At 44.0% G+C, this 24,649-nt stretch overlaps 3 protein-coding genes, 1 long non-coding RNA gene and 1 pseudogene across 4 annotated transcripts; 2 read left to right on the top strand and 3 right to left on the bottom strand.

Moving 5' to 3' along the window:
* The first annotated feature begins 2,920 nt into the window (after nucleotides 1-2,920).
* Nucleotides 2,921-5,988, top strand: LOC4340233 (putative receptor protein kinase ZmPK1). The gene has a single exon (XM_015787733.3). It carries the CDS (start codon nucleotides 3,378-3,380, stop codon nucleotides 5,832-5,834), a length of 2,457 nt encoding a protein of 818 aa, XP_015643219.1. The 5' UTR covers nucleotides 2,921-3,377; the 3' UTR covers nucleotides 5,835-5,988.
* Nucleotides 5,989-6,213: 225 nt separating this feature from the next.
* LOC9272182 (uncharacterized) lies at nucleotides 6,214-6,976 on the bottom strand. Its single transcript, XR_003243111.2, has 2 exons — nucleotides 6,738-6,976; nucleotides 6,214-6,655 (listed from the first exon to the last, which is right to left on the bottom strand). It is a non-coding gene; the product is annotated as an uncharacterized lncRNA (long non-coding RNA).
* Nucleotides 6,977-8,165: 1,189 nt separating this feature from the next.
* LOC107281236 (putative receptor protein kinase ZmPK1) lies at nucleotides 8,166-10,639 on the top strand (annotated as a pseudogene).
* Nucleotides 10,640-13,326: 2,687 nt separating this feature from the next.
* On the bottom strand, nucleotides 13,327-14,878 carry LOC4340230 (protein ALP1-like). Its single transcript, XM_015785415.3, has one exon. The coding sequence runs from the start codon at nucleotides 14,842-14,844 to the stop codon at nucleotides 13,534-13,536; it is 1,311 nt and encodes a 436-aa protein (XP_015640901.1). The 5' UTR covers nucleotides 14,845-14,878; the 3' UTR covers nucleotides 13,327-13,533.
* Nucleotides 14,879-15,615: 737 nt separating this feature from the next.
* LOC4340229 (transcription factor PHYTOCHROME INTERACTING FACTOR-LIKE 15-like) lies at nucleotides 15,616-19,197 on the bottom strand. The gene is made up of 7 exons (XM_026026213.2): nucleotides 18,684-19,197; nucleotides 18,509-18,574; nucleotides 18,332-18,397; nucleotides 16,964-17,281; nucleotides 16,800-16,863; nucleotides 16,564-16,685; nucleotides 15,616-16,008 (listed from the first exon to the last, which is right to left on the bottom strand). The coding sequence occupies exons 1-6, from the start codon at nucleotides 19,020-19,022 to the stop codon at nucleotides 16,597-16,599; spliced, it is 942 nt and encodes a 313-aa protein (XP_025881998.2). The 5' UTR covers nucleotides 19,023-19,197; the 3' UTR covers nucleotides 15,616-16,008; nucleotides 16,564-16,596.
* Between the last annotated feature and the right edge of the window lie 5,452 nt (nucleotides 19,198-24,649).

Here is a 24,649-nt window from a genome sequence, read left to right as displayed (position 1 = left end):
CATTCAAGAATCTCCATTCGAAGTTGGCAAAAAGGTACATAATTATCGACTCAAGTTTATGACATGCATCATTTATTAGATTGATATCATCATCATGTCTTTATAGTTAGGCCCAACCCTAAAACTAATATATTATCCTGAAAAGTACCTACAACCCCAAAGACAATATGTCACCTTCTTTATCCTACAAGGCGCATTGATATGGTGTACCCATGTTGAGTGGAAAAAAAACTACATGACTCACTTGTCCGTGAACTCTTCATACAAGAGATACTATCACTTTTATCATGTACTCCCTCCGTCACAAAATAAATTAAACTGATAAAAAAATAATTTGATAGGGACGTGGCATATCCTAATAATATGAACATACTACTATGTCAAAAAAAAAAGAAGCCAATCCTGATGATTGGGTTTTTTATGAGATGAAGGGATAGATAACATATGTTCATATTCATATTACTAGAATATATTATATCATGTACTATATTAACCTATTTTGAGACGGAGAGAGAATAGGAATATCTTAGTAGGCAAGGTGATTAACGATAATATAAACCTCATCCTCAACCATGCCATGATACTTAAAAACATTTGGACTTACCTAATCTTAGGCTCCGTTGGACCTGACCTTTACTCAGCGTCTAGCGACTAGTAAAATGAAATGACTCATTGGTACATAAATAATTATAAATAATTAAGTATTAAGTATTATAAATTAAAAAATACATTTATTTGATTTAAAAAACTATCTAGAAATTGGTTTTTATAAAATGGTATGCTAACGAAAATCAAGCAAGTTGCAGGTTCGAACCCCAGCTGAAAGATTAGTATTTGTATTTAGCTGCCAACTCGACCATCCCCATTACATTATTCTCTTCCGGTGTGCGCTGCGGCCCAGAAACAGGCGGCTGCAAAGCAATATCCATCCAAGGGTGAAACGTGCCGAAAAATTCATGAAAAAAAAAATACTCCATCCGTCCCTAAATGTTTGACGCCGTTGACTTTTTTAAATATGTTTGACCGTTCGTCTTATTTAAAAAATTTAAGTAATTATTAATTCTTTTTCTATCATTTGATTCATTGTTAAATATATTTTTATGTATACATATATAGTTTTACGTATTTCATAGAAGTTTTTGAATAAGACGAATGGTCAAACATGTTTAAAAAAGTCAATAGCGTTAAATATTTAGGGACGGAAGGAGTATGACCTTATTATTAGAAAAACTAACAAGGTAGCCGCCTGCCGCCGCTGGAAAGTTTCATTTAGATGGGAGACCTTTGGATTTAGCAAAAAGAAAACAAAACATCAGTGAGACGGCCGCCGAACGGGCACCGTTAGTTAGTTAGTTACAACTTCAACAACAAATTAATTAAAACAAAGCGCATGAGAACAGTAAAAGGACACTAGCGAATTGTTGTCAGCTGCAGTACTCGGCAGCGCCGTTCTGAAACATGCGGAATCGAAGATTGGCCGTTTGGGCGCAGCTAATTTACTCGATAGGTTTCGAGTTTAAATTATTTTTTTTAAGTAGTACGTCGCCAGCGAGGTGTTTGTGGTACTTTACCAATATTAAAATATACCGGCTTAGGTAGGATGTGCATACGAGTGTACGCGGCTGTGGACGCCTACACTTGTAATGTGTTTCTCAAATATTGGCCGTTTGGCATGTGGTCCCTTCCATCATTCATGTCTACTTCGTGCATGTCCTATCATGCACTGCAAGTCTACAGCAAAGAGCCGCCACGACAGCGGTCGTCGTTTTGCTTACGGTGATTATAAGCAGCAATGTTTTATCAATAAAAGAATATAATTTATAAATAAATATTTTTTATATGTGCTCTTAAAAATATAAAAATAAATGCTGGAAAAATAAACAATGACAGAAAAAAGCTCTAAAATCAACTTAAAATTAATTTTTAAAATTTTAATTTTAAATATAGTTTATAAGCTAAAGGGTAAAGGGTAAATGATGGAAGCGCCTTTGCAGGCTTCTGGCTCCACAACACTAATCAGTACGAGTATATTCCTGCATTGATGTGGATGATGACCAAACACTTACCGTCGCCATTAGACGCTTCTGCATTTTCGCTACGGTTATCTCCTTCTCATGCTCCCTACTGCTGCTGCCTGCTGCCTGCTGCAATATATTAAAAAAAATATATTGCCAAAGGTCCCAGCATCTCAGGGTGGCACCGTTGATGTCAGATGTTTGGGGAGCTTCTGAAGTGGCTTCTCCCAGAATTTATAGTTTAGATTATCATTCAGATCTTGAGAATCTATAATTATAAAATCTAAAAATTTAATTAAAAACGAGAAACTGAATACCTAGTTTTTCATATTCTCACGAGCTAGTGAGACCAGCTGCATCTCCAAATCTTTCCTCCCTAAACATGGCCATAGTGTTACACCCAATGGGGATTTCTCATTTGGGTACTGTTTAGGTTCCAACTTTTTTTCTTTAAACTTTCAACTTTTTCGTCACATCGAACTTTCCTACACAAGTAAACTTTCAACTTTTCTGTCACATCATTTTAATTTCTTTAAACTTTTAATTTTAGCGTGGAGAGAAAAGGATTGCTACTACTATTGCCTGATGGCCACCCGGTCCTTGTTGACTTCTTGTCAACGATGTGGGCACGTGGCCATGGAAAGTGATAAGTGAAGCAACAAAGAAATGGTAGGGCGGCAAAGTAATAGCCACTAGCAAGTACCTAACTCGTTGTTCTTCGTAAACGAAGATTGATCGGATTTGAGGTCCCGCTTGAATCAGTTGATGGCTGATTCTGAGTTTACAACAATTATTTAAATACATATACGAATGAATTAAATGTTATGAAGTTCAAAAAATTGTTATAAAAAAGCTTTCTAAGAAATACCGATGAAGAAAGTTTAGAAACTTAGGAAGTGTACCACCAAATAATCCACAATCAATAAGCCGAAAAGAACAAGACCTAACGACTGATACTATTTTGGCTGCAAAGGCATCCTTTGGAATTGAGGAATTTCACGTGAATTTTGATGAAATAAACTATGAAAATCCTGTGAAATTCATGTGTATGCCCTAACATTTGCTATGCTCGACGAAACAAAGGGTTGGCTTAATTTTAGGTCCCTTTCCCTAAGCTAGTACATCAAGTATATCATATGTAGCAACTAGCCAGAAAAAAAAAGGGAGGAACTATACAGCAAACACGAGCCCAATCAAGTTGTAACACGAGCCCCGTCAAAGTTGTCGTGAAGCTGACCGAATTTGCTCGCGAGCCTTTTATTTTTGACCCAACTGGAAACTAGATATATAATGGACTACAGCACATTGGTTCCCATTTGCGTTAGATGATCATAGGCAATTGCTTTCTATGTTGTCATAGCCATGAGAGGCGTCTACATTTTCACCACAATATTCTTCCTTCTCATGCCAACAATTGCTCTTGCAAATCATAGAAAACCCTTCCTTGCTAGACGTTCATCCATTTCAACCCAAGCCTTCATTGCTAGACGTTCATCCATTTCAACCCAGGATGACACCACCACCATCCTAGTGTCCCCCAATGGCGACTTCTCCTGCGGATTCTACAGGGTGGCCACCAACGCATTCACCTTCTCCATCTGGTTCTCCAGGTCGTCGGAGAAGACGGTCGCTTGGACGGCGAACCGCGATGCTCCGGTGAACGGAAAGGGTTCCAGGCTCACCTTCCAGAAGGACGGCACCTTGGCCCTTCTTGACTACAATGGCAAAGTTGTATGGAGCACCAACACAACAGCCACTCGAGCCGACCGAGCAGAGCTTCTCAACAATGGAAACCTTGTTGTCATGGATCCTGAAGGCCAGCATCTATGGAGGAGCTTCGACTCGCCAACAGATACACTTCTGCCGTTGCAGCCAATAACTAGGAATGTAAAGCTGGTATATGCATCTGCCAGGGGGCTGCTATATTCAGGCTTCTACAACTTTCTCTTCGACAGTAACAATATTTTGACTCTCGTCTACAACGGCCCAGACACTGCCAGCATATATTGGCCAAATCCTTCCTTTGACCAGCCATGGAAGAATGGAAGGACAACTTATGACAGTCTTCGATATGGTGTTCTAAATCAGACAGGTTATTTTGTATCAAGTGACCTTTTTAAGTTTGAAGCCTCTGATCTTGGCGATCATGTCATGAGGAGGTTGACACTGGATTACGATGGAAATCTTAGGCTGTACAGCCTAAACGAGACCAGTGGCAACTGGTCAGTTTCTTGGATGGCATTCTCTAGAGTATGTCAAATGCATGGAGTGTGTGGCACAAACGCTGTCTGCAATTACATCCCGGAACTCCATTGTTCTTGCCTCCAAGGCTTCGAGGTGATTGATCCGACTGACTGGAGCAAAGGATGCAAGCGCAAGGTGGACATAACAGCAATCTGGGATAAAGGGAATAGACATAATATTACAAACAACTCTACCAGCCAGGACTTCTCAATCAGAAAGATCACTGCAACTGACTTCTGGGGGTATGACACCGCCTACACACAGTTAATACCATACTCAAACTGTAGAAATATGTGCCTCACCGCCAATAACTGTCAAGCCTTCGGCTACCGGAAGGGAACTGGTGAATCTTATCCAAAGTACTCTCTTTTCAATGGCTGGCGCTTCCCAGATCCTTACAATGACCTCTATCTGAAAGTTCCCAAGGGGGTGCCGTTTCGCGAAGAATCAGATTCTAGACCAACCCATTCTTGTGGAGTTACAGAAAAGTTAGCCTACCCTTCATCACAAATGTTTGAGGAAGTCACTTCCAATTTCGAGTTTGGTTACTTCCTTTCTTCTGTGTTAACGTTGCTTTTGATTGAAGTGGTTTTAATCATTGTTGGGTTTTCAGTTGTTAGAAAATGGGAGACAAGGCCTGAGATTACCGATGAAGGTTACGCAATCATTTCTAGTCAGTTCCGAAGATTCAGCTACAAGGAGTTACAAAAGGCAACCAATTGTTTTCAGGAAGAGCTGGGAAGTGGTGGATCGGGTGTGGTTTACAAGGGAGTCCTCGATGATGAAAGGAAGGTTGCAGTGAAAATTTTAAATGATGTGATCTATGGAGAGCAGGAGTTAAGGTCTGAGCTAAGTGTCATAGGAAGAATATATCATATGAATCTGGTTAGAATTTGGGGGTTTTGTGTGGAGAAGACAAAGAGGCTCTTGGTTTCTGAGTACAGTGAGAACGGTTCTTTAGACAGACTTCTGTTTGACTACCACAACTTATTTCCTGTCCTAAAATGGAGCCAAAGGTACAATATTGCACTTGGAGTGGCAAAAGGACTGGCATATCTTCACCATGAGTGTCTTGAATGGATCGTGCACTGCGATATCAAACCGGAAAACATATTGTTAGATAAAGACTTTGAGCCAAAGATTGCAGATTTTGGACTGGTGAAACTACTTAAGCCAGAAGCAGCACAAATGCCGTCAAGAGTGCATGGAACTAGAGGGTATATTGCACCAGAATGGGCTCTAAATCTTCCAATCACTGGCAAGGCTGATGTTTACAGCTATGGAGTAGTACTTCTTGAGTTAGTGAAGGGGAGTCGGGTTTCCAGATGGGTGGTTGATGGCAAGGAGGAGGTAGGTCTGGCTGTTAAACGCAATGTTGACACTCTTAGAGAGAAACTAGCTAGCGAAGATCAATCATGGCTGCTGGAATTTGTTGACAGCAGGCTGGATGGAGAATTCAACTATTCACAGGCGGCCACAGTACTAAAGATAGCAGTGTTATGTCTGGAAGAAGATAGGCGCATGAGACCAAGCATGGATACTGTGGTTGAAGTCCTGCTTTCGCTTGTGGAATAATGTCCACTACTGTGATTGCTGCATTTCTATCTATTGTGAGAAAATGATAAGGTATGTTGTTGCAGAGAGAAGTTAATGAGCGCCTGTCTTACATGGAGTAGTTCTGTGGTAGTATTCGCATTCCCTCAAAAGAGTATTAAAGTATAGTATCCAGTATTCATTCATAATAAACCGTTATAGTGGTATACTTGTTTGGGTAGTTTGTTCTTTATGTACAGGATGAATCCATTTTTAAAGATAGAAGGCCACTTGGCCCAGCTTCTATAGAAATCTGACAAACCATTATCGGTTACCAGCTACCAATACAGTTCAACAACAGAAAATATAAGCAAGCTAGGATATAATTCCAGAGATACAACCAGCCAGAACAGCAAAAACATAACTAATCCTAGCATCATCCCACTCCAAGGATGCATCCATTTGAACTATGCATGTAAACCTTGTTCTATATAGTGTACAAGAGAAATCCATTTTTTTTGGGACCAACCCTTTGAGTCTAACAACGTAGACGATAGTAAAACTTGAATGTATTCAGCCTAATAATGAACATGTCTATTTGCCATTTGTCAAGACTGCGAAGACGTGGGAACTGGGAATCTAAATTCTTTCCAGTATTACCGATTGATTTATGGATCAGGAACAAACTAAACAAATATAATTGGAGCCTAAAATTCAGTACCACTCAAGCCGTATGATCCAAAAGAACTAGAAAAAAAAAACCGCAAGATAGTTTAAAGGAATCTACCACCAGGTCCTCATTGTTGGCGCTGCTCCGATGCGCTCATCAAATCTCGAATCCTTCCACTCCGGCATCATCTGCACTGCACACAAACCTCCAAATCAGCCTCGGACTCCTCCTCCCACTCCTCCAGTAACTACATATGCTGATTAATCCCCTCTTACCAGTTATCAGCGCCGCTGCGGCGTGAGGGCTCTCTTTGCGGCATCGAGCTCCGGACGGCGCCTCCTCCGCGCCGTCGAACTCCGACTCCGGCGACCAGGGCACCGGAACGGCGGCCGCCATGGGCAAGGGCGGCAGCGGGGTACCCCAAATCCGCCGCGAGGGCGGTGGCCGCCGCTCCTCGCCGTCGCCGGGAGCGCTGCTGCTCCGTGGGCCGTGGCGAAGTTCGAGAGGCATCCTCATCATCTGGGCTGATCCAAGTGGTATATTGTGTCCGGCCCATTTGCTTCTAATTGCAATGCTTGGGCCATTTGGGCTTAACACCATTACAGGAGAAACTTGCATTATCTCTGTCATAAAATACTCCCTCCGTTTCATGACACCATTGACTTTTTAGCACATATTTGACCGTTCGTCTTATTAAAAAAATTATGAAATATGTAAAACTATATGTGTACATGAAAGTATATTTAACAATGAATCAAATGATATGAAAATAATAAATAATTACTTAATTTTTTTGAATAAGACGAATGGTCAAACACATATTAAAAAATCAACGGTGTCAAACATTTTGAAACGGAGGGAGTAAGTCCCAAAATATGAACAATCCTATCATCTCTCAACTGTCCTTTCACTCTCTACCATTGCTCATTTAATAGGAGACGCTTTGGTAATTTTCTCTTCCTCTTATTTTCCTCACTAGCTTTCTTCCTCTTATTTTCCTCACTAGCTTTTAAAAATGCACTTATAACGGGAAGGAGGGTAGTGTATTAGTGCTAGTACTACCAATATATTTTTTTGACAGCTTTGGCCAGATTTTTTTTTCCTGCTAAATTTTTTGGTAACGCCAGCCAGATTCAAAATTAGCCAGTGTTTATACGTTCAATTTGCTGATATTTGGGTTGCAAAGATTTAGTTTGGCTATCATGTGCTGTACAAACAGAAGTGGCCCTGGCCTGGCTATAGTTACTCAACATGCAGTCTTGGTAAAAATTGAGAAGTATTTGCAAACGGATGGAATGGAGTAAACATTCGTATTTGGTACAGGGAAATTATCCCAGTATATTTCTCAGACATCACTTTCATAATACTTATCTATCATAAGTATAACGGTTCTATAAATATTCCTAACATATTACATAGAAATTACCAGTCAAATATTCTGGTTTGAATGCCATAACCCTGTCCAATACAACGTTCTGTTTGTCACCAGACACCTGGGGGAATCAGACAGCAACGGAGCCAAGCAGGCATGTGGTACTCGGCAACGCCGTCCTGGACATGCTGAATCAACGACTGGCCGTTTGCTCGCTTTCATCATTCATGTTTAAGTTCATGCATGCCGTAGCAAAACTGCAACAGGAAACAGCCACAGCATTTGCAAGCTTAGGACTCAACAAGGGTGATAGAACACTACAATATATGACATATTGATTCTAAAACACACCAACTTGGATGATGACCAAAAAAATACTTACCGTCGCCGTGAGAGGCTTCTGCATTTTCACCACAGTGATATCCTTCCTTCTCATGCTCCCCACTGCTGTTGCAAAAGATCAAAAGAGCTTTCTTACTAGGCGTTCATCCATTTCAACCCAGGATGACACCACCGCCATCCTAGTGTCCCCCAATGACGATTTCTCCTGTGGCTTCTACAAGGTGGCCACCAACGCCTTCACCTTCTCCATCTGGTTTTCCAGGTCGTCAGAGAAGACTGTCGCTTGGACGGCGAACCGCGATGCTCCGGTGAATGGCAAGGGCTCCAGGCTCACCTTCCAGAACGACGGGACCTTGGCCCTTCTTGACTACAATGGCAAAGTTGTATGGAGCACCAACACAACAGCCACTCAAGCAAATCGAGCAGAGCTTCTCAACAATGGAAACCTTGTTGTCATGGACCTACAAGGCCAGCATCTATGGAGGAGCTTCGACTCGCCAACAGACACACTTCTGCCGTTGCAACCAATAACTAGGAATGTAAAGCTGGTATCTGCATCTGCCAGGGGTTTGTTATATTCAGGCTTCTACAACTTTCTCTTCGACAGTAACAATATTTTGACTCTCGTCTACAATGGCCCTGACACTGCCAGCATATATTGGCCAAATCCTTCGGTTCACCTGCCATGGAAGAATGGAAGGACAACTTATGACAGTCGCCGATATGGGGTTCTAAATCAGACAGGTCGTTTTGTATCAAGTGACCTATTTAAGTTTGAAGACTCTGATCTTGGCGATCATGTCATGAGGAGGTTGACTCTGGATTACGATGGAAATCTTAGGCTGTACAGCCTAAACGAGACCAGTGGCAACTGGTCAGTTTCTTGGATGGCATTCTCTAGATTATGCCAAATGCATGGAGTGTGTGGTATAAACAGCATCTGCAATTACATCCCGAGACTCCATTGTTCTTGACTCCAAGGCTTCGAGGTGATTGATCCGAGTGACTGGAGCAAAGGGTGCAAGCGCAAGGCAGACATGACAGTCATCTGGGATAAAGGGAATAGAACAAATACAAACAACACTATCAGCCGGGACTTTTCATTCAGAAAGAACACTGGAACTGACTTCTGGGGATATGACATGGACTACGCAGAGTCAGTGCCGTTCTCAAACTGTAGAAATATGTGCCTGGCCAACGCTAAATGCCAAGCCTTCGGTTACCGAAGGAGAACTGGCCTATGTTACCCAAAGTACACGCTTTTCAATGGCAGGAGCTTCCCAGATCCTTACAATGACATCTACCTGAAAGTTCCTAAGGGGGTGCCGTTTACCAAAGAATCAGATTCTAGACTAACCCATTCTTGTGGAGTTACTGAAAAATTAGCCTACCCTTCATCACAAATGCTCGAAGATGTCCCATCCAAGTTCATGTTTGGTTACTTCCTTTCTTCTCTGTTAACAGTGCTTTTGATTGAAGTGGTTTTAATTGTTGCTGGCTTTTCAGTTGTTAAAAAATGGGAGACAATATCAGAGATTACTGACGAAGGTTACATGATCATTTCTAGCCAATTCCGAAGATTCAGCTACAAGGAGTTACACAAGGCAACCAATTGTTTTCAGGAAGAGCGGGAATGGTGGATCAGGTGTGGTTTACAAGGGAGTCCTCGATGATGAAAGGCAGGTTGCAGTGAAAAAGCTAAATGATGTGATCTATGGAGAGCAGGAGTTAAGGTCTGAGCTAAGTGTCATAGGAAGAATATATCATATGAATCTGGTTAGAGTTTGGGGGTTCTGTGCAGAGAAGACAAGTAGGCTCTTGGTTTCTGAGTACATTGAGAATGGTTCTTTAGACAGACTTGTGTTTGACCATCAGAACTTATTTCCTTTGCTAAAATGGAACCAACGGTACAATATTGCAATTGGCGTAGCAAAAGGACTGGCATATCTTCACCATGAGTGTCTTGAATGGATCGTACACTGCGATATCAAACCAGAAAACATATTGTTAGATAAAGACTTTGAGCCAAAGATTGCAGATTTTGGACTGGTCAAACTACTTAAGCAAGGAACTGCACTAATGTTGTCAAGAGTGCATGGAACTAGAGGGTACATTGCACCAGAATGGGTTCTAAATCTTCCGATCACAGGCAAGGCTGATGTTTTCAGCTATGGAGTTGTGCTTCTTGAGTTAGTGAAGGGGATTCGGGTTTCAAGATGGATGGTTGAGGGTGAGAAGGTGGAACTGGGCGTTAAACGCACTGCTGATATTCTCAAAGAGAAATTGGTAAACGAAGATCAGTCATGGCTCTTGGAGTTTGTTGATGGCAGACTGGAAGGAGAGTTTAATTATTCACAAGCAGTCAAGATGTTAAAGATAGCAGTTTCATGCGTGGAAGAGGAGAGGAGCCAAAGACCAAGCATGAGCCAAGTGGTTCAAAATCTGCTTTAACTGGTGGAATAATGGCCAGCACTGTAATTATCTAGGTGACATTTTTCATGGCTCCCAGCTAGGTGATGTGCTTTAACTAGTTGAATAAGAGCCCTTAGAAATGTTGTCGAGAGCATTCTCTTATCCCTACGTGTAAAAATCGTACCAACTTGTATGAACACCCAGTTCTAATTAAACATGTAGTGGTAAAATGCCTCTGTTTCCAGTATATGCTTATAATTTTTTTCCTTGGAGTGAAAGGTTGGATCCTAACCAGCAAATCTATTGCATACTGAAGGCCTCGTTTTAACAATAGGAATTTAACTGGAACTGAAAAAAGAAATTCCCGGCGTTCCAAGTGGGGCCTGAAATATGTAAATAATCTGTTACAAAAGAAGCCCAAATTCTTATTACGGAATTTATGGCGCAGACAACAAGCTAAATAACATAGCAGCTATACAAAACATTTTCTTTTCCTCTAATAGAAGGAAACAGCTGAAAAGTCAAACTAAACTGGCCCTGTCAGATATGTACTGCAACTTTGTAACTTAAAAGCTGCTTCATCAAACAGAATGCAGAATTGAAGAGATGAATTCTAAGCTTCCAGCTTTTATAACACAAAGTACAGAATGCTGTGGAGTGTGGACTCCATCTTGCAATGGAACATAACGTACACTCTACCTCTAATTTTGGCATGATTGAAGCCCAATCAAGCACATCCCAATGAACACAAGACAAAAACTAGGAAAAACAAACAAGGAAAAAGGGATTACCTGAATCAGAAGATCATGCAAGGAAAAAATAGCTGAATAACTGCATCTTCAAATCCTCCGCTTTCACACCTTGAACCCGCACTGATCTCATCTTAATCGAGAAAACGCCAACACTGTTTCTGTTCATCACCCAGCCACATTTGTTGGGTAGCAGTAACATGGATTCAATGGGGACAGCTTCTCGAGGCTGTCACCTTGGAAGAAGAAAGTCAGGAACAATACTTAACCTCGCCGGCGAATCTTACTCCGCCGTTCACCGACGGCACGGGGACGATACTCTCATTGGCCTAGGTCAGGTAGGGTGGGGGGGATCGCCGGAATGTGGGGTGGAGGGGGAGCTCGTTTCATGATCTTGTTAGCCTACTGCTGCAATCCAAGGAGGGGAGGGACGGTGACGTCAGGCTGCCGGAGCTAGAGGCGATGAAGCGGCGGCGGGCGAGGGCCGCGCGCAGGAGATCGACGACGCCATCCGCCTCTCCGGCCGGCGGCCGCCGCCGGCAAGGGTTTGACGGGGACGAGGCGGAAGAGAGGAGGACTACTTTGCAAAATAGCAGGACCGATAGAACTAGTAGGGGTTATTTTGCAAAAATAAGAGAATTGGTATAGAGTATAGACATGAATCAGGGGGCATTTTGTAAAACAACAGGATAGCTCGAACCTTGCCGTCCGAGACGCCAACTCCGGAAGCAAGAGCAGAGGAGACTTGCTCTCTCCGAAGTTTCTGTTTAATTACGCATCTAATTGACATTTTTTTCTCCTACTTTGGTCTCTGCAAATGCATCCACTTCCATCATGAGTTTTGGTTTTAATCTAATTCTAATATATTTAAGGTTATTTTTATCCTATTTTCTACTTAGTAAGTTTCACTTCTTCACCACCGATCAGCTAAAACATACTTATTCTTAAATACCCATAGCTTATGACAACAATATAAATGCATGTTTTAGTTATTGAAGATTCTTTTCTATACATATAATGATTTTTCGAAGATATTCTTGCTAAGATTTCTTAGTCAACCATATGTTTTTGTTGTGTTTTTTCATATAACTCTATTCGTTATTATTAGTCACATAGTAGGACTTTTAATATAGATAGAAGATCATCAAACGAGCAAAACACAACGTTGGGTCCTCTTTCAAATGAATTGTAAAATATATTGCATTTAATGTAAAGTGATTATAGCCGGGTGAGAGGATCCTCCACCATAATGTTATCACTATTACAGTTACTGATACGTGAGTCTCACTCTTCTATTGTGCTATACGTCAGTGTTTGTAATGTTAGTATCATTATGGTAGAGTATGTGAACCTGTTATAGCCTCGGTTTACTGTGGAGGTTTAGTCCATTATATAGTCTATATAGTGAAATCTACTATTTTACAATTGTCCCTTGTTTAAATGATATTTTCTAAACATAATGTCTTTTAAAGATTTAGCACAATGCATATGATTTCTACGGAGCGAGCTCTTCTGACGTAAAGTCAGATAGACATGGCCAATGACATGTCGTAAAGCCTCATCCGATTTCTACGTACGATCCTACATTGTGAACAGATGGTGAATGATATGAATTGCTTCACTATGAAACAGACAATAAATGTCACGGGCTAAGGCTCCCATCGGATGGCCTAATAAGCTAAAGAAAAAGCCAAATTTAAAAATTCAAACTTAATTTTGAGATTGATTTTGAGATATTTTCAACGTAGTTTTTTTTAGTATTAGCCTTTAAGTCACCAAGAATATATATATATATATATAAATATAAGTTTTACCTATAAATTTATTTTTATTCCCTAATAAGCCGTTTTGGTTTATTAGGAAAAAAGCCAAATTATGGGCCTTAAGAGAGAACCATTACGCCGTACAAGCATCGTTTGTAAAAGAATCGTACTTATAGCATCTCTCATCTAGCATCGGGGTCTCCAATTCGTAGGTACGGCCCCTAACTTTCCATCAAATTATTTCTCCATTTTATTCAGCAGGCAACAAACTAAAAGAACCCAATGGGATCAATGGAACAATCAGGAATTCAGCAGCTAGCAATATACAAACAATTTGATCCAAAAGAATCAACAATTGCATAGATCTGTCGTTGCTAATGCTAAACAATCATCAGTTCATCACCAGAGAGCTAGGCAGTTCAATTCACCCATGTCACCGGCGTCTCATCGTCGCCGCCAATGCGCCCCGAAACGCCGATGCGCGCCTATGGATCTCGAGATCTTCCACTCCGGCGGCGTCGCCGTCGTCCGCCCGGCGCTGCACCGCCGGCGGCAAGTCGGTCTCCTCCGGCGCCAACGCCGAGTGGTCCTCTCTCGCGAGCAACACGTTGTGGAGCATTGCGCATGTCCCGATGCACGCCACGGCGGCGCGAGGGCTCTCCTCGTCACGGAGGCGAGCGATGGCGCCCCATCCCTTCAGGCTCCGGACCGTGCGCCTCGCCTTGCGGCACGTTGCGTCGTGCGCGGCGTTGAACTCCGCCTCCGGCGAGCCGGGCACCGCTGGCCCCCGGAACGGCACCATGAGCCAGGGGAGAAGAGGGTACCCGTCGCCGTCACCGGCGAGGTACTGGCCGTGGTCGAGCACCTTCCCCTGCTCCAGCTCCTGGTACAGGGACGAGAGCTTGAGCACCTCGAGATCGGTGCGGTCGCCGCGGAACCCGGCGGCGAGGGAGAGGACGCGGGAGGAGGCGCCGGCCACGAGCTGCGCGGCGAGGGGCCCGTCCGGGCCGTCGAAGCGCGCGCAGGCGAGCGCGCCGCGGCAGGACGGGAGAGGGGAGGACGCGGCGGCGCTGCTCGGCTCGGCGGGGAACGCGAGCCAGAATCGGAAGTTCGCGAGGAGCACGCGGCGGAGGCGGCGCGAGGCGGCGCGCGGCGCCGATGCGGGCACCCGGAAGAGCGCCGCGAGCGTCGCGTAGGGCAACCCCGTGGCGAGGCGCGCGAGCGCGAGCGCGAGGAGCGTCGAGGACGGGAGCGAAGGGTGGGAGAGGAGCGGGTCGAGGAGGCCCGCGAGGAAGTTGAAGGTGGGCGCCGACACCCGGAACGCGAGCGGGTAGTGGTCCGGGCTCGTCGGCGGCAACGGCAGCGGCTCCGGCTCCGGCTGCAGCGAGGGAGGCGGAACGGGGTCCAGTTCCTCGACGTCGAGGCGCCTGCGCTTGCGGGCGGAGGGGGCGGGGGGGTCGAGGAGGACGAGGAGCGCGGCGGCGGCGGCGGTGAGGTGGTGGGTGAGGAGGAGGAGGAGGAGGGGGGTGGTGGGAGGCGGCGTCATCGGCGGCGGCCGCGGCGCATGGTGGTGGTGGTGGTTGCGCTGTCGATGTATCGGAAATACGGGAGGAGATTTTGTTGTGGAGGATTGGAGGGGAGGCGATCGCAGCAGTGACGCGACGTTGACGACGCCCCCGCCCCGCCCGGACGCGTCCGTGCGCAGTCGCGTTCGTCGCCCACTCGCCCCCCTCCATCTCCTCATCTCCCCACGGCTTTCCAATTTTCCAAATTGACACGACTACTGGAGCAGGTACGAGATTCTTTTAAATTTTACATCCTTTGTCTCGTAATATAGCAGCAACGTATGATACTACTCCCTCTTTTCATAATGTAAGACTTTTTAGCATTGGTTATATTCATATTGATGATTTATTATTTATATGAATTTAGACAATGCTAAAAAGACTTACATTATGAAACGGAGGAAGTAGAATATATTATTATGAATTTGGACATGTTGTTTAAATTTATTTTTTCTGGACAATGGGTAAAATCCGGCCTCTACACTAATATGGGTCTATGTGGCTAAGGTTGTTCAAATTTATAAGATTATGATATGTTACATCTGATTGTAGGTTATTATATTTTGAGATAAATGAAGTAATAATTTTTGCCTCTTTTTTTGGTTGAGAGCAGTGCCAATGTGGCACATGAAACTCTTACAAACAATGTGATTTAGACCGAAAACTGATCTTGGTTAATCACACTGTGGCATATCATCGTTTGTAAGAGTTTTATAAGAAAAGTTTAGTTTGCATAGCCTTTTTTCTCTTCCTTTGGTTTACACTGTAGTGATCTCGTGTAGTTACAATATGGAACATCAAATTATTCAATCTCTGCATATACGAAGAAAACTGTCATGATCCAAATGGACTTCTTTTTTTCAAGGTAAGAGCATTTTTAAAACAAATGTGATGAAATTCATGGAGTCGAAAGTGGGTGACCAACTGACCACCAATGATTGCTCAAAATATTTGACAAAAGGGGGACCACGAAGATTTCTTCAGTCTTAAAAAGTTTCAGTAGACGACTATATTCTGTGAATCTCTGATCCTTCACAGGAGTGCTACTAGATGCTTAGACCAGTACAAAGAGGACTTTGCTCGTGCTGCTCTTCACTAAACATTTCGTAGATGATTACATGGTCTCATGATCTCATCTATATGCTAGTTTTCGAATGGACTTCATTAAAACGATTACGATTACATGCTAGTTTTGTGAAGCATTCAGGTCGCTTCAAGAATAATAGCACTATTGATAGAGGTAAGCAATTCTGAAAGTCTGCCTGTCTGTTAGACTACTGAACTAGGTCACGTCATCCTTCTTTCGCACCTGATTTCAATGCCACCAGCAACCACGTCCTAAGCTGTCAAGAGATCAAAACAAACAAAATGTTAGCTAAAACTTTGTCAAGGTTTCATTAGGTATAGTGGAACATGCTAGGATAAGAAACAAAATTAGGTCAGGAAGTGAGTTAAATTATTTTATTTGTTCTTCCGAACTATCTTATCAAATGTCTATGAAGTAGGAGTGTTGAAGTAGCACAATACTTTATTGAGCAAGATTGGGTAGTTCACCTATCTGAAAAAATATGCTCTTTCATGGTACGATGAAAATCATGGAGTAGATTAAATAAGGCCAACAAACTTCTGTCGATCTACTCCATTTTTAAGCACCATCTCATTGTCATTCTTGACTACAACATATTTAGAGGAAGCCCAGGACTAAATACTGAATATCAACAATTTTCAAATTTGTACATCCATGATCTAAACACATGCTAGATAACATGCCAGCAAATCAAGGAAGTTTGTTCAAATCAAGGAATTATTTTCCATCATGAAGTTGTACCACAAATCCAACTTTTAGTAAAAAAGCTCAGATTGTTTGAAAATTTTGATTTGACATTGTAGAAGCATACCTATGCATGTCTTGTACTTTTTGGTACCATATCCTATGATTGCTCTTTGCTAAGTGAGACACCATCAAAATTATTGGTGTTCAACATGGATGATTCTTTCCTGATGGAGTTCATCTCGTTTCCTTTGAGAGGATGAAGACAAAAGTCAGCGAAAAGAACAAAGACAAGGGGTGTGTGTGTGTTAGTGAAATGAACAGAAATCTTGACAAAAGCTAGTTAAAAATAGTGTCACAAACCTGGCAGACTTTCTTGATGTGATGATAGGTGGTGCTTTGGCATTATCTCTCCATGAAACACCATCTTTTACAGATAAAAGTACATGTAAAAACAAAATCTTGTGAAACTGCAATACCATATATATACAAACAGTTAAGTCCAGATAATTTTTCTCTTATATTACCTCAGAGGATCCAGGCAACTGAAATTGTCGAAGGTGGGACTGTGATGACTCCAGGTGAAATGGAGGCTCAGGAATGGCTGTGCTAGGAACACTTGGTAGGATTAGAGATTGTGGTTGATTTTGTGGAGGAGAGTTCAATGGATCAAACAAATGATGAGCTCCTGAGCTTTGGTTCACTGGTGGCATCACTGTCCCGGGGTGCACCACTGTGACGTTGTTACCACCAAGGGCTGCAAACATCTGTGATGCTTGCGCAGGCTCAAGTGCTCCAGATAAATAAGATGGGTTCAAGTAAACACCGTTTCTCATTGAGAGCATCTGTAACAAATTTCAGAGGAAAAAACTCATATATATAATTTTTAGTTATTAACACCCAGCAGCATAGTAAATCAATAGATGTGGATTCCAAAACACATTCACCCTAGGAAACTAGTCCTTGCCTTAGTATAAACCAGCACGCCCAGCAAGCTTCATGGTCAATCTAAGCAAGTCAACAGTAAAAATCCTAAATGTCGTCAACAACCAGGTTTAGTAAAAAATTTTCACTGAATGTATAAAAACCACTTTGTAAAGTGCTGGGGAGAATCCCCTAACATGAACCAATAGTATGGTTACCTTACCACGCAGAGTCCCATAGTGATTATGTTCATGTGAAATCGTGAAGTATTAAAAAAAGGCAGCAATCATGGTTTGCAATCAGACTATATTACCGCATACTGTAACACTTAGCATACTAGACAAAGCAAATACTGTTAAACCAGCTTTGTGCCCATCCCCAATTGTACTGCAGAACAAGAGGTAGCTCCAAAATGTTTAATTGTCCACATTGGATGAGCCATATCTCACCATTCATGTTTTGCAGAGTTTGCATGCCTTGACAGTCCACTAGTTTTATTGCTCGTCATGACGAGATGGGGTCAAGCAAGTTGATATGATTATGTTTTTTTTTCCTTTTTCCTTTTTTTATTTTTTTAAAAAGAATAAGTCTTGACAAACAAGCACTGAGGCCAAAGAGGTTTGAGCTTAAATTGGCACCCAATGTAATAATGGTATAACTTTTACTTAAGGGACAGAACGAGTTTGGCATTGATCAAGTACTGTTGTCTATGTACATAGTGGACCCTTCTAACATCTTGCATGAACATATCACATCGCAACTAAAATCCTGCAAGAACAAGAAAGTATAAGGATTCTTCTTCACTAGAGCATCTACGGCGCACCCTAATCACGACATAGATTGGAAGAATAATCTGTAAGACAGGATGCACTCACTGCAATCCTACAACCACATTTCTACCAATCTGAGACCAAACTCAATGCATCAGCAATTTTTAGCATCATCCAGACATCTATGATCTATCTGCTGACCTGCACTTGGAGCTGCAGTTGCTTCAGGTACTCGATGGCTTCGTCAAGCATGGATGCCTTGTCAGTCTGCAACCCACAAAACCAGCACACAAACACTGATAAATTTCCAGCGCAAACCCAACAGAATCCCAGTTCATGAACGTTAAAATTAAACGTCGCCTTTTTGCGACGGATCACCTTGTTGGAATTCGGTATCAGGCTCTGCAATGCCTTCATCTTCTCGTTGATCTTGCTCCTCCTCCTCTGCGCCCAAAAACCAAAAAAGCAACAGTAAATCACAAGGATGCGAAGCAGGAAGAACGCTTATTCACCAGCGTACGTGTGCGGAGAAAAAAAAGCCGGGGTCGCCAACCTTCTCGGAGAGGTTGTGCACCTCGGCGGCGCGGCTCCGCTTGCTGCCGGATCCCCCGCGCGGGCGCGCCCCCGCCGCCGCCTCCGGCTCCGACGACCCGCCCGCCTCGCTGTCGCAGAACCCGCCCAGCTCCCCGCCGCAGTCCACCTGCTGCTGTCCCAGAGCCGCCGCCGCCGCAGGGAACGCGGCTAGCCCACCGACCACCGCGCCGAACATCTGGCGCCGCACCTCCTCTTCCTCCTCCTCCTCCTGCTGCTGCTCCCTCCGCCTCCGCTGCTCCTGCTGCTGATGCAAGAGCACCAGTTCGTCGAACCCCCCGCGTCCCCGCTGCTCGTCCATCCTCCTCCTCCTCCACGCGCGCCGCAGCCAAGAACGGAGGATGCGATCGAGGTGGTGGTGGTGGTGGGGAGAAGTGGAGAGGAGAAGAGAAGAAGGTGAAGAGGAGGAGGTGGAGGTGGTGGTGGTTTTGGGGAGGTGCGGCCGCTTCTTTTTAGTGTTGCGCCCATGCCTTGCTGCTTCCGCTGCTGCTCGCTCTGCCCGAGCTGAGGACGAGAGGGAGGTGGGTGGCTTGCACACGCACGCGCGTCGCTTGCTTCGTCTCGTCTCGTCTCGTGCGGGTTTTTTTTGGTTTTGGGAGGCCTTTTTGCGGGTTTCGCCAGCTTTTTTTTTTTCTTTTTTTGCTTCTTCCGGGGTGCGCGCGCGGTCTCGCAGTGGTTTCGTGTATTCGTCGCCGTGTGTCATCCAGCGGGCGAGCGAGGGAGTGGACGCCGACGCGTTGGGTGTTTGTGGCTTTTTTGCGGTTTTCTTTCTTCTTCCTCGCTTCTTCGTCCGCCGCGCGGGGGGTTGCATTTATGTTTTGCTTTCGGTTGTGCGTGGATTTTGAGGATGCTGAGCTCACGGCATTGAAGAGTTCTTCCAAGGTTACATCTATGTATGCCGTGTTATACTGTTAGGTTTTAGGTGTTTAGTTTCTGAAAAAAATTAAAAGTTTAAAAAAAAGTTAGGAGTTTGGAAAAAAAAGTTAAAAGTTTATGTGTGTAGGAAAGTTTTGGTTGTGATGGAAAGTTGGGAATAGGGGAAACTAAACACGGCCCTTGTTTAGATTGCAAAAATTTTTTATAAAAAGGTCACATCAAATGTTTGGACACATGTAAGGGGTATTAAATGTGGATGAAAAAAAACCAATTGCACAATTTCCATGTAAATTGCAAGACGAATCTTTTGAGCCTAATTACGCTATGGTTTGACAATGTGATGCTACAGTAAACATTTGCTAATGACGGATTAATTAGGCTTAATAAATTCGCCTAGCAGTCTACATGCGGAAAAACATTTGCTAATGACGGACTAATTAGGCTTAATAAAATCGTCTAGCAGTCTACATGCGGAATCTGTAATTTATTTTGTTATTAATCTACGTTTAATAATTTAAATGTGTGTCCGTATACTTAAAAACTTTACACCCAAAAAAACTATACACACCCTTATTTGTTTTCGTTTTTCTTCTGTTTTTTTTCAGCAAACGGAATTTTTAGGTTTAATGTTTAGCTAAAGTTTACATGACTTTTTTCGAAGTGACCAACCATTGAGCTAAATTTGATGTCTTTGATTGGGAATGGTACCCATACATTATATGCATATGTTCTTTATTCTATGGAAATAGACAAATTAAATTCACTTGTTTTGATTTATTGTTAAAGGAAGAAAACATAAGAAAGCACGGGTTTCACTTTTTCGAAACAACTTGTGTTGGGATGTCACTACGGAAAAAAAAGGCATGCAGTTAATATTCATATACATACTATACAGTATGAAAATATGATATTGGGAAAGATTATAATGTTATGGTCTTATCCATCTGACGGTATTTATGTGGAAAATGTGTTTAGGGTGAAAAATAACGCCTATGATCTCTATGTTTAGAGATATGTATATGTGCATGTGTGCCAGTGTAACTAAGTACACAATAAACAAAACATAGGGAACATGCGCTTTATTAATCTCAAGGATTATAAATACAAATTCCCATATAATGATACGCGCTTAATAACCTGTCGTTGGACAGATTTGTGCGATGTGGTCTCCTGGTTCCCGGGGCCTCAAAAAGCTCCCGGTTAATTACCTCTGTAGGTCTAGGCCTGCAAGAGAACCTCCGATTAAGCTGCTAGTGGTCATCTCATCGTCTTCGTTTCGCATTCTCCATGCATGGTTGTGATGGTGATGTAGATGTGGGCGCCGGCAGCGGTCCACGGCCTCGTCGGTCCGTGCGCCGATATTGGTGACGTAGCCTTCGCGTCGGCTTCGCCCGCCCCCGTCGTCTAGCCTCGTCAGTCTTGAACGACGTGTTGGTGTAGATTGCTTGAAGAAGACATGCATGGAATCGCATAGCTTGGACAGAGATGGTCTATGCAGACCACCGAACTGTTCTTGCACTTGAGAAATTAGTGTATAACGATACACATCCTCATGGCCAAATGAGTATAGCTTAGCAATAAGCCATTTTGGTTTGCTTGTCACTGTGCACACAGTGGCATGCATGCACACGTGAAACACTAGTGTGTGATGATTTTTGCCGTAGTTACTGTAGATGACGTGCTTTTCTGCAGGCTTGGCCATTGGCTTTACGGCAGCCCGCGGCACTGTGAATGACATGGCGCCGGCAACGACAGCAACGGAGAACACGTGGAGGAGGAGGCAGCGCCGTCAAGCGCGATCAGGTGAACATCGGCAGCGCCTCAGGGACCGCGACGAGCGTGAAAGCGTCGCCGGTCAGTGGAGTCTCAATGACGAGACATGCTCGGAGTTTGGCGGTGGTGCGGCGATGATGGCACGACGGCGTCACCGGTGGCTTGACGAGCGTCAGGGCGTCGTCGACAAAGTGGATGACATGGCCTCCCGGCTAACAGCGGCGCTCCATAGAGACGGCATGAGCGGAGACCGACGTAACGACGATGGCTTGCCGGCGACCTCCAGCGGGATCGCATGGGCAGCGATCTCCATCGCCTGGCGGTGTAGACGAGAGCGGCGGCTTGGCGACGGCTCTGATAGGACTCAGGTTAGGGCAGTTCGGCGACGTTCAAGACCGCCCCGACAGCCTCCTTCTTCCTGTACCGATGACGATCGGCGGGCCAGAACAGCACGGCTTGAAGACGCCTCGGCACCACGACGACGGCAATGACGGCAGCTTGACGACGTTTCCGGCGGTTCTGATGATTCTCAACATGCTCTGGCTAGGCGGCACGGAGATGGCCTTCTCTGGGTTAACCCAGCAAATCTCGACGAGGTGGAGGATGGTGTGGCCGGACTCAACGACAGCGCGTGTGAGGAGGATGATGACGCGCGCTGATGAAGACGCTGTGAGGTGGAAGTCGCCACCAGCCAAGCGAGGATGGCCCGTGCTCCGGCGGCGCCACGGCGTGAGGAAGATGACAACACCGCCGAAGACGGTCGGCGAGGCGTTCGGCATGGCGACTCCGGCGAGGGCGGCGTCATGGCTCCGTGGGCGGCGTTCACGATGTCGAGGCGGAGTATTCCGGCGAGGTAGCATGACGAGGCCCTTCGTCCGGACATGACAACGAACGGCGACTTGCTCTCCAGTCCGACGAACAGCACTTACATGACTCGGCAGACTCAACGACGGCGTGCGGGCACCGTCCAGCGGTGCTCCGACATTCTCGTCTCGTCGCCATCTCATGCATGCGTGAACTGCAAATAAAATTTGATTAGTAGCATTTACCTTGTGCAGCCATGGTCCTTCTCCTCGCGATGGTTGACGGTGGACAGGTACGCGTCCCCCTGCCGGACACCGGCGTGATGGACGCCGATGCTGACGTCGCGTGTACTGCTCCGGCGAAGTGCGCAGCGCGGCTGCTGCTCCGGCGAAGTCACACCGACGGCTGGACGTGTGGTGAATGGAAGTGGACGAGCTCGTGGATGCCGGAAGGATCAATGGCGATGTTGTGGTGCTCGATGGTGTGTGATGAATGTGTGTGTAGAGAAGAGCGAAATGGTTTTGTGTGAAGAGAGGAGTGAAATGGCTGTGTGCGTGTGAGCCCTGTGTAGTGATGGTCTCCTTTTACAGGCGCAGGGAGCCCTAACCCACACTGCGAATCCCTCGGCGCCACCGCGGCCGAGCGTTAGATCGATCCGACTCTTCCGGGTTTAGTTGCTGCGGATTACTCTTGTTTGAATCATCGAGATGACCAGATAGGACTGAGTTATCTGACGTTATCTCCGCATCAGTATCTTGCCGTTGGCGAGAAATCCTCCTCATGTACGCGTATACGCGTGGTTATCCAGCCGCGTACGTACAACGAGCATGCAGCGCAACTCCGCCGGCCCATATGCGGCCCAAGCACTAGTCCTTGCTTGCCGTTGCTTTGAGTCCAGGGAAAATTATCTGATATATATGTACATGTATACGTATACCAGGTATAAGGCCACGTACGAGCGCTCGCGTATAAGCTGCTCACATGCCGCTCGAGTCTTTGTTTGCCGGCTCATGCACCAGTATATATTGGGCACACACATATACATAGCAGACTGCATGTGAGTCATATATATGGTTGGCTAGATATGATGTGCACAGTAATGCATGGCCCATGCATTTCATGCAAAACAACAAGTTAGCTTCTTAGCTAAATAATAATCTCGCTTGCTTAGTTCAGAATGACAAAATTTCATCAAACAACATGATCACTCAATGTAGTGATACATTTGGTTGAATTTAAAATAAAAAATGAATGACATTAATTTATGAGAATTATTAGAATCACCAATTTGCATATTAGGCATATCTAGAGTAGAATCAATCAAGTGAGACCTACTTAAAATTTTGATTTGGCTAATGACATCCTACAATGTTTCTTCAGTGTTCGTCAAAATGCAAAAAAGAGCCTTTCTTAAGGAGAAAATATTGGTAGCACAGGTTTTGTCCCGGTACCAAAACAAAAATAGCACTATAACTTGCTCCTTTTCCTACCCGTTAGAGATTTCCAAATCTTAGAACTCCCATCACGTTAGCATGTTAAAAAAAAATCGTACACTAAAAGACCAAAAAGCCCTAAAATTAACTCAAATATCTTGTTCCTCCTTCCGTTCAGGTAAAATGGGCAGCGATTTTCAGTTTTAGCGATTAAAATCAAGGAAACTAATAGGGATGCTAACCACCGGTAAAAAGAAAATGAGCGTCACTAGTAGCGCGACGTCGCTCCCACTTGCACGCGCTCCGAGCCTCTGATCCCCTTCACTGCTTAGAGCAAGTATAATAGTGAGCTTTAAACCTACTATAAATTTAGTGTAGAAGAGAGATAGTGAAAAATTAAGGATACTGGCTTTCATGCAAGAGCTAGCTTATCACAAGGTCCAAGACAAATGCATTAAATGTATAACTGAGAGATATAGAGATAAAAAGAAAATTGTAGCCAATTTTATAGCTAATTTATTATATATATTGGCTTTAAGATAAGCTAATAGTAGGAAGTGGGCTCTATTATTACCCTTCTCTTATGCGCCTACACATCGTGTTGCGACTCCATACCTGCTACTCCACTTGCTCGCAGACGCCAACTCGCTGCCGTGCCGAACAAGGGCTCGCCCTTTTTATTTTTGGTTCATTTGATAACACAAAATATGATGGAAGTTCACTGAAGTGCTAAATAAGGTGAATAAGCAAGTTACATTAGTTTTTTTGATAATGGAAATAGATTACATCTCCGGTCTCTACCCGTGAGTAAGTTAGATGAGTTAAGATAAACAAATTTAGCTAGAGCCAATTACACTACACTAGTAGACTGTTAGGTTTATAGTAGATTTATAAAAGCGACTATACTCAGGCCCTGTTTAGTTCCAAAGTTTTTTTCTCCAAACTTCCAACTTTCTATCACATCAAATCTTTCATACACACACAACTTCTATCACATCGTACCAATTTCAACCAAACTTCCAAACTTCAGTATGAACTAAAC

This window comes from Oryza sativa, chromosome 6, assembly GCF_034140825.1.
Source record: "Oryza sativa Japonica Group chromosome 6, ASM3414082v1".
NCBI lineage: Eukaryota > Viridiplantae > Streptophyta > Magnoliopsida > Poales > Poaceae > Oryza > Oryza sativa.
This window is presented reverse-complemented; position numbering and strand designations above follow the sequence as displayed.

Excerpts from the sequence above, each read along its gene's own strand:
- LOC4340233 (XM_015787733.3), top strand. The coding sequence starts at position 3,378 with ATGAGAGGCGTCTACATTTTCACCACAATATTCTTCCTTCTCATGCCA.
- LOC4340230 (XM_015785415.3), bottom strand. The coding sequence starts at position 14,844 with ATGAGGAGATGGAGGGGGGCGAGTGGGCGACGAACGCGACTGCGCACG.
- LOC4340229 (XM_026026213.2), bottom strand. The coding sequence starts at position 19,022 with ATGGACGAGCAGCGGGGACGCGGGGGGTTCGACGAACTGGTGCTCTTG. Across the intron at positions 18,575-18,683 it reads TGCACAACCTCTCCGAGAAG|AGGAGGAGGAGCAAGATCAA; the intron begins GTTGGCGACCCC and ends TTTTGGGCGCAG. Across the intron at positions 16,686-16,799 it reads ACATCAAGAAAGTCTGCCAG|GAAACGAGATGAACTCCATC; the intron begins GTTTGTGACACT and ends ATCCTCTCAAAG.